At 40.3% G+C, this 13,030-nt stretch overlaps 1 protein-coding gene across 1 annotated transcript; it reads left to right on the forward strand.

The window, feature by feature from the left end:
• The first annotated feature begins 208 nt into the window (after positions 1-208).
• coq7 (coenzyme Q7 homolog, ubiquinone (yeast)) lies at positions 209-6,944 on the forward strand. Its single transcript, XM_046852908.1, has 6 exons — positions 209-413; positions 762-940; positions 2,121-2,235; positions 2,392-2,531; positions 3,357-3,425; positions 6,524-6,944. Exons 1-6 carry the CDS (start codon positions 332-334, stop codon positions 6,599-6,601), a joined length of 663 nt encoding a protein of 220 aa, XP_046708864.1. The 5' UTR covers positions 209-331; the 3' UTR covers positions 6,602-6,944.
• Positions 6,945-13,030: the final 6,086 nt, after the last annotated feature.

Below are 13,030 nucleotides of genomic sequence, written 5' to 3' on the forward strand. Positions count from 1 at the left end.
CAATGCTGCCACCTACCGGCGGTACAATTACTGTTACCGGAATAACAAGCGAAAAATTAGCCAACACAATAAATTACAAACAATTCTGATATTACACCAGGTTTTAATCTCTGTTAAAATCCGTAAATTAAAGTAAAACCAGATAAAACGAAAAACACAGATTAGCCAGAGAAGCGGCGGAAGAACAATAAAAGCACCGCTTTTCGGATGGCGCGCAGTGATTACGTCATCTGCAACGCGACCGAACACTACATGTACAAACTTTACTTAACGGAGCTCAGTTTCTTTCTTTCCTTTTTCAACTAGTGTTTATTGTCACCGCCTGGTAGTCATGCAGAGAGCTACGAAGTGTGTTTTCTGGCGTGTTTTCGATCCGTCAAACGTAGGAAGTGTTCCTGCTGTCATTAACCGAGGTAACTGTCACGCAGCTGTGTGTAGCTGATGAGTATTAATACAGTAAATCAGTATAAGGGGCATGAACAGCATTTTCTTTTTTGAATATCTCTTTAACATCATATCAAACTTCAGTAGAATTTTCTGTCCTTTATGTTTGACCTTTGCACAAACAAAACACTGATCTGTATAAATGAGATCATTGTACCACCAGGATACTACTGCTGGGCCCTTGAGTAAGGCCCTCATGTACTCATTTGTGTAAATGAGATCATTGTTAGACGTTTTTGATAAAGGTGTCTGCTAAAACTCTATAAAATGCAGTCATTGCTGTATGTATTTATTTAGGTCTGTGCTTTTTATTTCAGTATGTATCTCTCAGTCATGCCAGAACTATAGTACCATTCCACCTCCCCGGGACAAGGAGGAGAAAGCCCTGCTGGACAGCATGCTCCGGGTGGACCATGCCGGAGAGTACGGGGCCAATTGCATCTACGCTGGACAGATGGCTGTTTTGGGAAGAACGCAAACCGGCCCTCTTATCCAGGTATTAAATAGGTGAAGGGTTCACGCATGGGGAATGTTTTTCTTACATGCTGAAGACACCGCTATAAAAGACGATCCAAAATGAGAAAAGACAGAAATAGACTGACACTAGGATCGATTTCCCCCTCAAAGAAATAAACATTTCTTGAAGCACAAGATACAAGTAGTACCTGGGACTTGCTTGCTTATGAGGGAAAAACAATAACAATGAACAAACTTATAGACAGTAAACGTACACATTCTTTTATACAACCTTATTACCGCTTTATCTGTGTAAAGCTGCTTTGAGACAATGTCCATTGCAAAATGCGCTATACAAATAAAAAGGAATTGAGTAGTCAGCATGATACCGCGTGTAGAAACATGGGAACCCGCCTGGGACAAAGTAAGATCAGGGAGAAATACAAAGCCTGTATGATTATCCCTTTCCTGATTAATAATAATGTAATTAGCATCAATATGTCAAAGTGAAAATCAACAAATTAAAATATAACGTGGCTGTCAAGTTTAAAAGTATAAAGATAAAAAATAATATATACACTGATCAGCCATAACATTATGACCGTCTGCCTAATAATATGTTGGTCCCCTTTTGCTGCCAAAACAGTCGTGACCCATTGAGCATAAACAACATGAACTGTTGGATCGGACCACACAGACCAGCCTTCGCTCCTCACATGCATCAATGAGCCTCGGCCGCCGGTTCACCACTGTTCCTTCCTTGGAGCACTTTTGATAGACACTGACCACTGCAGACCAGGAAAATCCCACAAGAGCTGCAGTTTTGGAGACGCTCTAACCCAGACGTCTAGACGTCACAATTTGAGCCGTCTCAAATCCTTACGCTCAGATATATAAATATATCCACCCACTAACAGGTGCCATGATGAAGAGATAATCAGTGTTCTTTACTTCACCGCTCATAACGTTCTAGTGTCATAATGTTCTACCTGATCTGTGTATATGGTATAAATAATATATGCAATAATAATACAGAAATGAGGGGTGTGGATAACAGATATTGACAGTAGTCCAGATTTAAAGTGTTCTGTTGTAATTGTCACTGAAGTGTTCATGTGCTGATAATAAAGTGAGACTGAGGTGTGGAAGTCTATTGGTTAAAACTGAACAATGGTTTAATGTTTGAATATTGAATGACACCAAATTCTGTCTTTGTGCAGCACATGTGGGACCAAGAGAAGATGCATTTGGAGAAGTTTAACGAGATTTTGGGGGAGAACCGCGTGCGACCAACAATCATGCTGCCTTTGTGGAACGTCGCAGGATTTTTACTCGGTATATGCGATTCTGACTCTCTAATAATAAGTAAAATCGTGTGTGTGGTGTAAACAGTGTGTTTTGACTCAAATATATAAAATTTCCACAATTATAGCAGCATTTTGTGTCGTTGAGATTAAAATTCAGTTTTTCTTTGTCTGTGTGCGTTTAAAGGAGCCTCTACAGCACTTCTTGGGAAGGAGGGTGCGATGGCCTGCACTGTGGCGGTGGAGGAGAGCATCTCTGAACACTACAACAACCAAATCCGAACGTTAATGGAGGCAGATCCTGAGAGATTCGAGGATTTATTACAGGTATATCGAAGGGACAAATAAAGTCTTTGGTTATGTAAAATGTGAGGAAGTTTGGATTGAAATCTTAGTGTGAATGCTGCTTATACTTTTATTTATAAGCTACCAATGTGAGAATGGTAAAGGGATGACCGAAAACCCAGAAAATGGCTCCAAATACATATACAAATTATCCATATGACCTCAGTGTTGTTATATATTCGAGTCACGTTTTCTGCACATTGATGACGTAAGCAACAGTGCCTTTTTTTTTGCGCTGGAGGTGCATCGGTAGAGGGTTGTGGTGTGAAGGTGCAGGTATTTGTTCCGAAATGTTTCGATAGTTTTTTCTGTGCAGTCCTTTTTAAAGTGCAGAACATAGTTAAAATCTGAGTTATTAAATGTAAAACACACACACGCACCAACACACTTACTTATAAACACATCTGTTTCCATTTATTAAATTCAATTAAATCAATTTAATTTGTGGCAATTTAATTGATTACTCGATTTAATCAATATAATAAAAAGTGTATTGCGTTAATTTGATTTATTCTATTTTATTTGTATAAAATATTATTTTATATATTATTTAACCAAGCAGGCATTTTATTTATAATTGTTTTAAAAATGTAAACTGTAGATGTTCACTGGTGTTAATGATAATAAACTGCGTTAAGCAATTTTATGTTTTGCATTTCTTCCCCCAATCTGTACTGAACTGTGATTTAAAAACCGTGAAATTTTCTGTAGTAGAGGGTTTTGGCTGAATAAGTTGACACAGAGCAGATTCTCTGCTGCAGATTTGTATTGATTAATGTTAAAAGGCATTGCTATTTTCTCCCTCAGCTCATCAAGGAGTTTCGTGATGATGAGCTGGAGCACCACGACACTGGGCTGGAACACGACGCTGAATCAGTGAGTCACGGTTCAGGAACTGCTTCTCAATCTTAGTCAATTTTAATTTGGTGATCTAAAGTCCACTAAGATACCACCTCCTCTACATTTCTACTTAGAAGTTTGACATGAATAAAATAAATAAATAATTAAGAAAATACAGCATGTTCATGTTTCTTTTAAAGTGAGACAGAATCCAATACAGAATACAAAACAACACCCCGGTCTAAACACTTTCATCCAGTAAAATCTCTGAATTTCTAATAGAAGGTTTAAATATTATTTCATTAAAAGATTTAACTTTTTCAAACGGCCTAGTGGTGTGCCTGTCTAGGAGAGTGGAAGAAAAGTAGAGGGAGTGTAGAGGGAGAGTGGATGGAGAGTAGATTGAGAGTGGATGGAGAGTAGAGAGTAGATTGAGAGTAGATGGAGAGTGGATGGAGAGTAGATGGAGAGTAGATGGAGAGTAGAGGGAGAGTAGATTGAGAGTGGATGGAGAGTAGATTGAAAGTGGATGGAGAGTAGATTGAGAGTGGATGGAGAGAGGGAGAGTAGATTGAGAGTGGATGGAGAGTAGAGGGAGTAGATTGAGAGTGGATGGAGAGTAGATTGAGAGTGGATGGAGAGTAGAGGGAGAGTGGATGGAGAGTAGATTGAGAGTGGATGGAGAGTAGATGGAGAGTAGATGGAGAGTAGATTGAGAGTGGATGGAGAGTAGATGGAGAGTAGATTGAAAGTGGATGGAGAGTAGATTGAGAGTGGATGGAGAGTAGAGGGAGAGTAGATTGAGAGTGGATGGAGAGTAGATTGAGAGTGGATGGAGAGTAGAGGAGAGTGGATGGAGAGTGGATGGAGAGTAGATTGAGAGTGGATGGAGAATAGATTGAGAGTGGATGGAGAGTAGATGGAGAGTAGAGGGAGAGTAGATTGAGAGTGGATGGAGAGTAGATTGAGAGGATGGAGAGTAGAGGAGAGTGGATGGAGAGTAGAGGGAGAGTAGATTGAGAGTGGATGGAGAGTAGATTGAGAGTAGATGGAGAGTAGAGGGAGAGTAGATTGAGAGTGGATGGAGAGTAGATTGAGAGTGGATGGAGAGTAGAGGAGAGTGGATGGAGAGTGGATGGAGAGTAGATTGAGAGTGGATGGAGAATAGATTGAGAGTGGATGGAGAGTAGATGGAGAGTAGAGGAGAGTAGATTGAGAGTGGATGGAGAGTAGATTGAGAGTGGATGGAGAGTAGAGGAGAGTGGATGGAGAGTAGAGGAGAGTAGATTGAGAGTGGATGGAGAGTAGATTGAGAGTAGATGGAGAGTAGAGGGAGAGTAGATTGAGAGTGGATGGAGAGTAGAGGAGAGTGGATGGAGAGTGGATGGAGAGTAGATGGAGAGTAGATGGAGAGTAGAGAGAGAATAGATTGAGAGTGGATGGAGAGTAGATTGAAAGTGGATGGAGAGTAGATTGAGAGTGGATGGAGAGAGGAGAGTAGATTGAGAGTGGATGGAGAGTAGATTGAGAGTGGATGGAGAGTAGAGGAGAGTGGATGGAGAGTAGAGGGAGTAGATTGAGAGTGGATGGAGAGTAGATTGAGAGTGGATGGAGTAGATTGAGAGTGGATGGAGAGTAGAGGGGAGTGGATGGAGAGTGGATGGAGAGTGGATGGAGAGTGGATGGAGAGTGGATGGAGAGTAGATGGAGAGTAGATTGAGAGTAGAGGAGAGTGGTTTGAGAGTGGATGGAGAGTAGATTGAAAGTGGATGGAGAGTAGATGGAGAGAAGATTGAGAGTGGTTGGAGCGTAGATTGAGAGTGGATGGAGTAGATTGAGAGTGGATGGAGAGTAGATTGAGAGTGGATGGAGAGTAGATGGAAAGTAGATGGAGAGTAGATGGAGAGGATGGAGAGTAGATTGAGAGTGGATGGAGAGTAGATTGAGTGGATGGAGAGTAGATTGAGAGTGGATGGAGAGTAGAGGAGAGTAGATTGAGAGTGGATGGAGGATAGATTGAGAGTGGATGGAGAGTAGAGGAGAGTGGATGGAGAGTAGAGGGAGAGTAGATTGAGAGTGGATGGAGAGTAGATTGAGAGTGGATGGAGAGTAGAGGGGAGTGGATGGAGAGTAGAGGAGTGGATGGAGAGTGGATGGAGAGTAGATGGAGAGTAGATTGAGAGTAGAGGGAGAGTAGAGGAGAGTAGATGGAGAGTGGATGGAGAGTAGATTGAAAGTGGATGGAGAGTAGATGGAGAGTAGAGGAGAGTAGATGGAGAGTGGATGGAGAGTAGAGGAGAGTGGATGGAGAGTGGATGGAGAGTGGATGGAGAGTAGATGGAGAGTAGATGGAGAGTAGATGGAGTGGATGGAGAGTAGATTGAAAGTGGATGGAGAGTGGATGGAGAGGATGGAGAGTGGATGGAGAGTGGATGGAGAGTAGATGGAGAGTGGATGGAGAGTAGATTGAGAGTAGATTGAGAGTAGATTGAGAGTGGATTGAGAGTGGATGGAGAGTAGATTGAGAGTGGATGGAGAGTAGATTGAGAGTAGATGGAGAGTAGATGGAGAGTAGATTGAGAGTAGATGGAGAGTAGATTGAGAGTGGATGGAGAGTAGATTGAGAGTGGATGGAGAGTAGAGGGAGAGTGGATGGAGAGTAGATGGAGAGTGGATGGAGAGTGGATGGAGAGTAGATTGAGAGTGGATGGAGAGTAGAGGAGAGTAGAGGGAGAGTGGATGGAGAGTAGGGGAGAGTAGATGGAGAGTAGATGGAGAGTAGATGGAGTGGATGGAGAGTGGATGGAGTGGATGGAGAGTGGATGGAGAGTGGATGGAGAGTAGATGGAGAGTGGATGGAGAGTAGATTGAGAGTGGATGGAGATTGGATGGAGAGTAGATTGAGAGTTGATGGAGAGTAGAGGGAGAGTGGATGGAGAGTAGGGGGTGAGTAAAGGGAGGGTGGAAGGAGAGTCGAATGAAGATTAGAGGAAGTATAGGGGGAGAAAAAGAGAGAAATAGGGAGAGTGGAAGTACTAAACAGAACAAAGCTGGTAGGTAAAGAGGTAAAGAATAATATGTTGTACAGAAATTCTGCTCATTGTTTTTCTTCTTCTTGTGTGTGTTTCCTCCAGGTGCCTGGATATTTGGTTTTAAAGACTCTAATTCAGGTCGGCTGTAAAGCTGCCATTTACATCTCGCAGCGGATCTGAAGAAAAAAAAAAGTCTTGTAGTTTGTTGTCATTGTGTTTTCTTTTTTTTTTTTTTTTAAACGAGTCCAGTGTTGATTTTGATGAGAACAAACCTAAAGTTAAGTAATGAATCATCCTGCACAGGAACAGAAAGAGCTTTTGTATAGAATTTAAATTAGAACTAAAGAGCTTGTATTTCCATCAGTTATTTTTAATTTTTTATTTAATATACTCAAATTATTATATTTGTTTTGCTTGATTGATTTGACTGATTGTGGGCCATACCATACTTTTCATCTGGTGGTGGGGGATTTTTATTCCCCAAAGATGTTTCATTACACTTGTAATAAAAAGTGTGATTGTATATGCAGTTGTTTATGTTTTTCATATATTTATGTACCTGTTTTTCTGCCTCATTTGATTTTGATTTGATTTGAACCCATGACCTTCCTATCAGAAGTCCAACTGTTCTACTACTTCCCCAGTCTGAGAGCATTATCCAAAGAGCATCTGAGAGCATATCTATCCAAAGAAGCCTCAAAATTGATGCTGATTATAAGTTTGGAGGTTTTAAGATGCTTTGTTAAATGACCATTGGCTTTATAACTCAAAGTTCTTACAAAGTATCTGATTTATTTTTTAGGCAAATTAAAGCTTTTTTACATTCAATATGCAGAACCACCTAAATACTATATATAATATAAAATTTTTACTTCTGGCTTGTATTATATGTAACAGGAGGATTCAGCATTTGGATGACATCACCCTTCTGCATACACTAAGCTGAACGACTCACGGGCCGATCTCTTCTCCGTATATAAATAAACGTCATGCATATCTTCATAAATCAGGACACCACCCCCCCCTTTAAGCTCTTACTGAAAAAACACATGAGCTGGACACGAGCAATTAACGCAGCCTTGTTACTAGTAATGCTTCAGAATGCGTATCAGCTCACTGACGGCTTTCCAGCTCTTCTGAGGTGCTACATTCCTTCACTATTTGTGTCTTTTTTTCATATCTTAAACATGAACAGCTGCCTTCTGCGTACAGCTGTAAGTGCATCTCCTGGTTCAGGCTGCTGGATGCGGCATGGATGGATCCTCGACTCTGATTGGTCCGAAGGTGTTGATTTTCATCTCCGTATGAAAGGAATGCAGCACGGAATTTACAGGTATATATTAACACAATAATACATCCTGGTTCCTATTATATCAGCTCATGCATGTGTATGGCAGACGTGTAACACACACTGATAATGACCACAATGAAATTTATATAGTTTTCTGTAAAGAGACATTTATTTAAAACTTGTGAAATGAGTCTCGAATGCCAGTAGCTCAGTTGTGCTGAAAGACGAGTTACATTTTCCAAAATCTGAACTGTTTCCCATTTACATACATGTATTTGTACACTCAAGAAACTGAGGTAAGGACTGTCTATAGCTGCTATAGCATAAGTGACGACAGATGTTGGGACAAATGGTGTCTTAAACATTCTTTTTGCAATAGATATACTGTATGATTCACCATCATTGACAAGCTGTTGTGGTATTAGCTGAATGAAATACTGAGACATGCTGTTATAGGGAAAAGATGAACATATTTAGGTGGTCAGCTTCATTTCCATATTTCTGTACATGAGCTTGGATACATATGAACTTCCACATCCACAGTGTATTTTTTTATATATATATATATATATATATATATATATATATATATATAAAAGAATGGTAGGCTCCATCATTGTATCATGTTCAATGTCTTTAGGGCAAGCAAAAGTTACAAAAATGTATAAACCTTTAATTTAAAACATTTATATTACATTTAAACTTTGAGTATCGCATGATGATGTATGGGAAACCTTTCCTCTGTTTTCCAGCGCAGCCGAAACAAGAAGTTCTTTCCATGTTTGTGTTGGTTTCCTTTGGGTTGTCTGGTTTTCAATTACACTGAAATTATACAGACTTTAACGTCAACATCTTATTCACATTTATAGCATTTGGCAGACACCTTTATCCAGAGCTACTTACAATAATCTAATTTATATAACTGAGCCATTAGGGTTAAGGGCCATGCTCAAGGGCCCACCAAGTAGCTTGGTGGTACTGGGATTTGAACTCACAACCTTCTGATCAGAAGTCCAACATCTTAACCACCGAGCTTCTATCTACACCGATCTCCTTATTATTTGTAGGTACTGAGCAAATGTTTATTAATTTATCGATTAGGGATTTGATTATTGGACTGCACCCATGTGGGTTTCTTCCTGGTTCTCCTCTGATCTCCTGAAAATATTTTAGTTGGTGGAACGGCTACTCAGGAACTGGGGTCCCAGAATCCAAACCAAAGTGTAGTCCTTTACACCCAGTATTTCGAAAAAAGAAAGTCGAAAGAAATGAATCGATGCAGAATTCCTTATCCTGTATAAATAATTCTCAGATTTTCAATAAACCGACAAGATTACAGTCACGTCCCTGGAGCTTTCCAAGCGCCCTTACTTCATGCACCTACACAGGAGCAGTAGGCCAAATCTAAAGTTAAGCCAAGGCAGGGAATTATTTTTAGTTTCAGATTAATTGTGTTGACATCTATATGGTGCAAGGCTTTTAAAATAAGAAGCAGCAAGCTATGCACATAGGCGTATCTGGCCACTCAAAAAATGTAAATAAAACCATAAATGATGACCCCAGGCACACCGCAGATGTTAATAAGAGCAAACCATAGAAATTTACATATGCGTATTGTGCGCCATATGCGTATTGTAAATTTAACAGGAATAATCATAGTTGAAATTGTTCACGCTTTGCATATGCGTGACTATTCTGTTGCGCTACCGCTTTGCCTAAGTTCACCTCTGAGAAGAATCCGTCCTGACACTGAGCAGGAAATCAGTAAAAGGGCTATGAGGAGTCAAACTGGCTTGGTCCTCAGACTGTGAAAAATCGCTGCTGTAAATTTTGCGAGCGGTGTTAATATAAATCCACAGCACTCATAAAAACTTTCGGATGCAGATCATTTTGTTTCTTGGCTTCTAAAAGCACCATCAATCACCGAGCGCAGGGTCTGAAGCTCGCACTGCCCCGCAACATCCAGTCCTCGCGCATCTTTATGACTAATTTCCAATTATAAAAAAGTATTTTATACGTCGCTGCAAATCATATCTTTTGGGATTCGTGCTGTAAATATAAACCCACACTTGTAATTGTAATTCTATACAGTATTTTTGCCATAAATCATTTTCCAGTCGAACATTTTTTTGTTTCATTATATATTTTCACCCACTACCTTGATGACACTTATGGCTCTTTCCTAAAAATGTCTTCCGTATCGATGCAGTTTAAAGGGCAAAGGATTCATTTATAAGTCGTGTGCCCAAACATAAACGCCGTCTGTCAGGATAGCGATAAATTTTAACGGTGAACTAATGGTCCACTTTGAGGCGTGGGTGGTGCTCGGCCTGCGGCTTCCCAGAAGCTCGGACCTTTCAGCAGAATCCGGTCTGTAATACACATCATAAAGGACCCGTACCCTCTTTTCATATCCAGGCCGTCCCATGCATGGGCATGCGAGATGAACAGCAGTGCCTTGTCCTTAAATAGAATAGAAATTTGTCCTCTACAAGGCAATCTCACTTTCAGCTTGAATTCTGGTGTCCACACGAATTACAAGAAGAAAAGTAGCATGACTGAAGCAGCTGATTTAGACATGTTCCCTCAGTGTGACGCATACACCGGCCTACACGTGCACAGTGAGGGAGAACGGTGTTCCACGCGGAATATTCCGGCTACCGAGCTATCTCTTTTAAAACCTTCTGATATAATATTCAGGAGATTTTTATGGTGCTTTGACATTTTTTTTTCATTCATGTCATCTGAATTGAATAAGAGCGTGCAAACTGTCCACAAAATCTGGAACCTGTTGCATTAATTCACTTTTACGTACCTTTTCTAATCTAGATATAATCATCTCTGACATTTGCACAGAGTGCGCTTAGCTTGTGAGTGAGAAGCTAGCGTGAGTGATGCTAAGCTGTAGCGCCATCACTCATGCGAACATGACAGTAAAATGCACATTAGTGTCATTTGGAACAGGCGAGCACATGAGTGGATGTATAGATGTTTGCCTTTGTAAGTCATCGTACTGCTCAGGGGTTGGGGGGGGGCAGCAGTTGTGTTGGCACGTTTTGGATCAGCTGGGATGGCTTATGTTAGGTGTTTCAGAGCGACACGACCCTCACGGCAATCAATCAGCGACCGTGACAGTGCGGGTGGTCGCTGACTCCAAGGCCATGTACTGTAGCTACTTGCCTCTTGGAGGTATTCATTGGAGCATATGACCCAGTTAGGTAACTGCTGATTGCTACAACAAGCCCCTGCTGATCTATTGTTTCTTTCTGGTCTGGAACGTTTAATGAACATTATTCGTGCACATGCATGTAAGACTGGCATTAAACTTTTTTTTTTTTGAAGACTGCACTCATCATCAAGGACCTTCAACATGCTCTCTCTCTCATGCTTTCTGCCTGGCATTCGCCACCACACTTCACTTGCATGTTGCATTAATCCTCTGCCGCTGTAGATGCCATGTCATGAGATCGATGCCCTTAACTATCATCATAAACCTCATCATTATCATCATCATGAAAAAAAACCCCTTAAGATCAGTTGACCATCCTAACCATTTTAACCTTTTCTGATTGTGCAGGACTTGTCATATTCCTTCTAAACGTTCCAATCAAACCCCCTATGCATTAAACAGCCTTGTCATGCAATGGGCATGTTACTGTAACTTGCACAGGTTGAAGTCCTGGGTATTGAGTTTAGATGTCGATCGCGACCTTTCTGTATTATGGAGTGCCGAAAATGCAATTTATTATGATTCCCAGCAGCGCGGCATGCTTTGATGAGAGTCAGCTGGGAAATGTAGCTTGCTTGTAGAACGGCGATGACACACACCTCGTCCTACACAGTGCGTGTGTCAGCCCATGACCTTCTAAAGAGGCATTCCAGCTCCAGAGGATCAATGTCTTTACTGTTAAACGATCACACCGAGGGATTACCGAGATTAAATCATGCTAACTTTAAGAGTATCGACGTAAGAAAACGAGTGCACGAAGCGATTTCATGCCTTGATAATTGAGAACTTCAAAATACAAATTTCTGAAGTTGCATCTTCTTTGTAAAATGTAAAAAAAAAGCTGTGTTGTCGTCTGAGGTGACTTTTTCATGCTACACCAATTAGTTCGCTCTATAGCTACTTATGTGGGTGTTTGAATATGAACAAACTACAAGGTTGTAGTTTAGAAATTGAGGATCTGTAGTTCTAACTCAGTAAAAAAAAGGATCTTTGTATATATACAATGCATGTCCTCCGTCAAATGCGAAAAAGCACTGTGCGGTAGCTTTGCTAGTTTTTTTAATGCTAACAACTATTTATTTATAATTAACTTTAGATTTACCCGAGTTTAGTTTTTTAGCTAAAACTTTTGCCTTAGTACACTTTTTATGCCTAGAAACAAAAGGGTTGTTTTTTTTTTTTTTTCACAGTAACGCCATTGAAGAACCATTTTTGGTTCCTCAAAGAAACTCTCAGTATGTGTGTTAATTTAACTGACATACAATCAGTTTTTCCAGTCCATTGTAGTTCAAACTGCTTTATATGGAAGTGCATATGATTAGCATTTGAGAACCAATTTCTTAAGTCAAGCAACTTTTAGTGCAATAGAAAGGTTCCATACATTTTTTAAAGGGTTCTTCAAAGAACCTTCATATACATCTTGAAGAACAACCATTTAGGAGCCTTTATTTTTAAAAGTATAGCATGTCATAATCCAGCTAATGATAAATGTTGGTTATTTGCATGACATTTTACTTCAGAATAATTTGTTAGCAAGCTATGTTTGTGTTTACGCATACATGCCCACAGTAAGAGACCTTTCCAGCCACAAAAATCGCAGGTGATTTACAATAAAAAAGCATCTCACATTGTTAGATAATTACTGATCGGGTGAAAACATGCCAATTCCTCAACTTCATCTGTTCATTTACTTTGTATTAATTTATTTTATCATTCTTAGTTCAATTACAAGTGGGAAATTCCACTGAAGTACAATTTTTAGCTGGATTCCTCCACCAAAGTTGAATTTCCTTGTGAGGAATGTCTATTCCTGGCTATAAGGCTCAACTTGTGTATGTATGCAGTGTATGTAAGTGCATTGTCATTGTCTTTCCCTTTGACCCACTGAGGCATCCCGTTGACCCATCTGGTCATTCTCACCGGTAAGAGCGTGTAGATGTTTCAGCTCCAGCCACGCTCCACAGTCTTCGCTATCGATCCAGAGAGTGCCTCTCTCTTGCCAGCTTCTGCAAAAATCTGTTGAAGCAGATATCAAAGACATAAAAGACCAGCAATGCCATCTAAATGCTTTTTTTCTAAACATTCTTGC

Source organism: Silurus meridionalis, chromosome 1 (assembly GCF_014805685.1).
Source record: "Silurus meridionalis isolate SWU-2019-XX chromosome 1, ASM1480568v1, whole genome shotgun sequence".
Lineage (NCBI taxonomy): Eukaryota > Metazoa > Chordata > Actinopteri > Siluriformes > Siluridae > Silurus > Silurus meridionalis.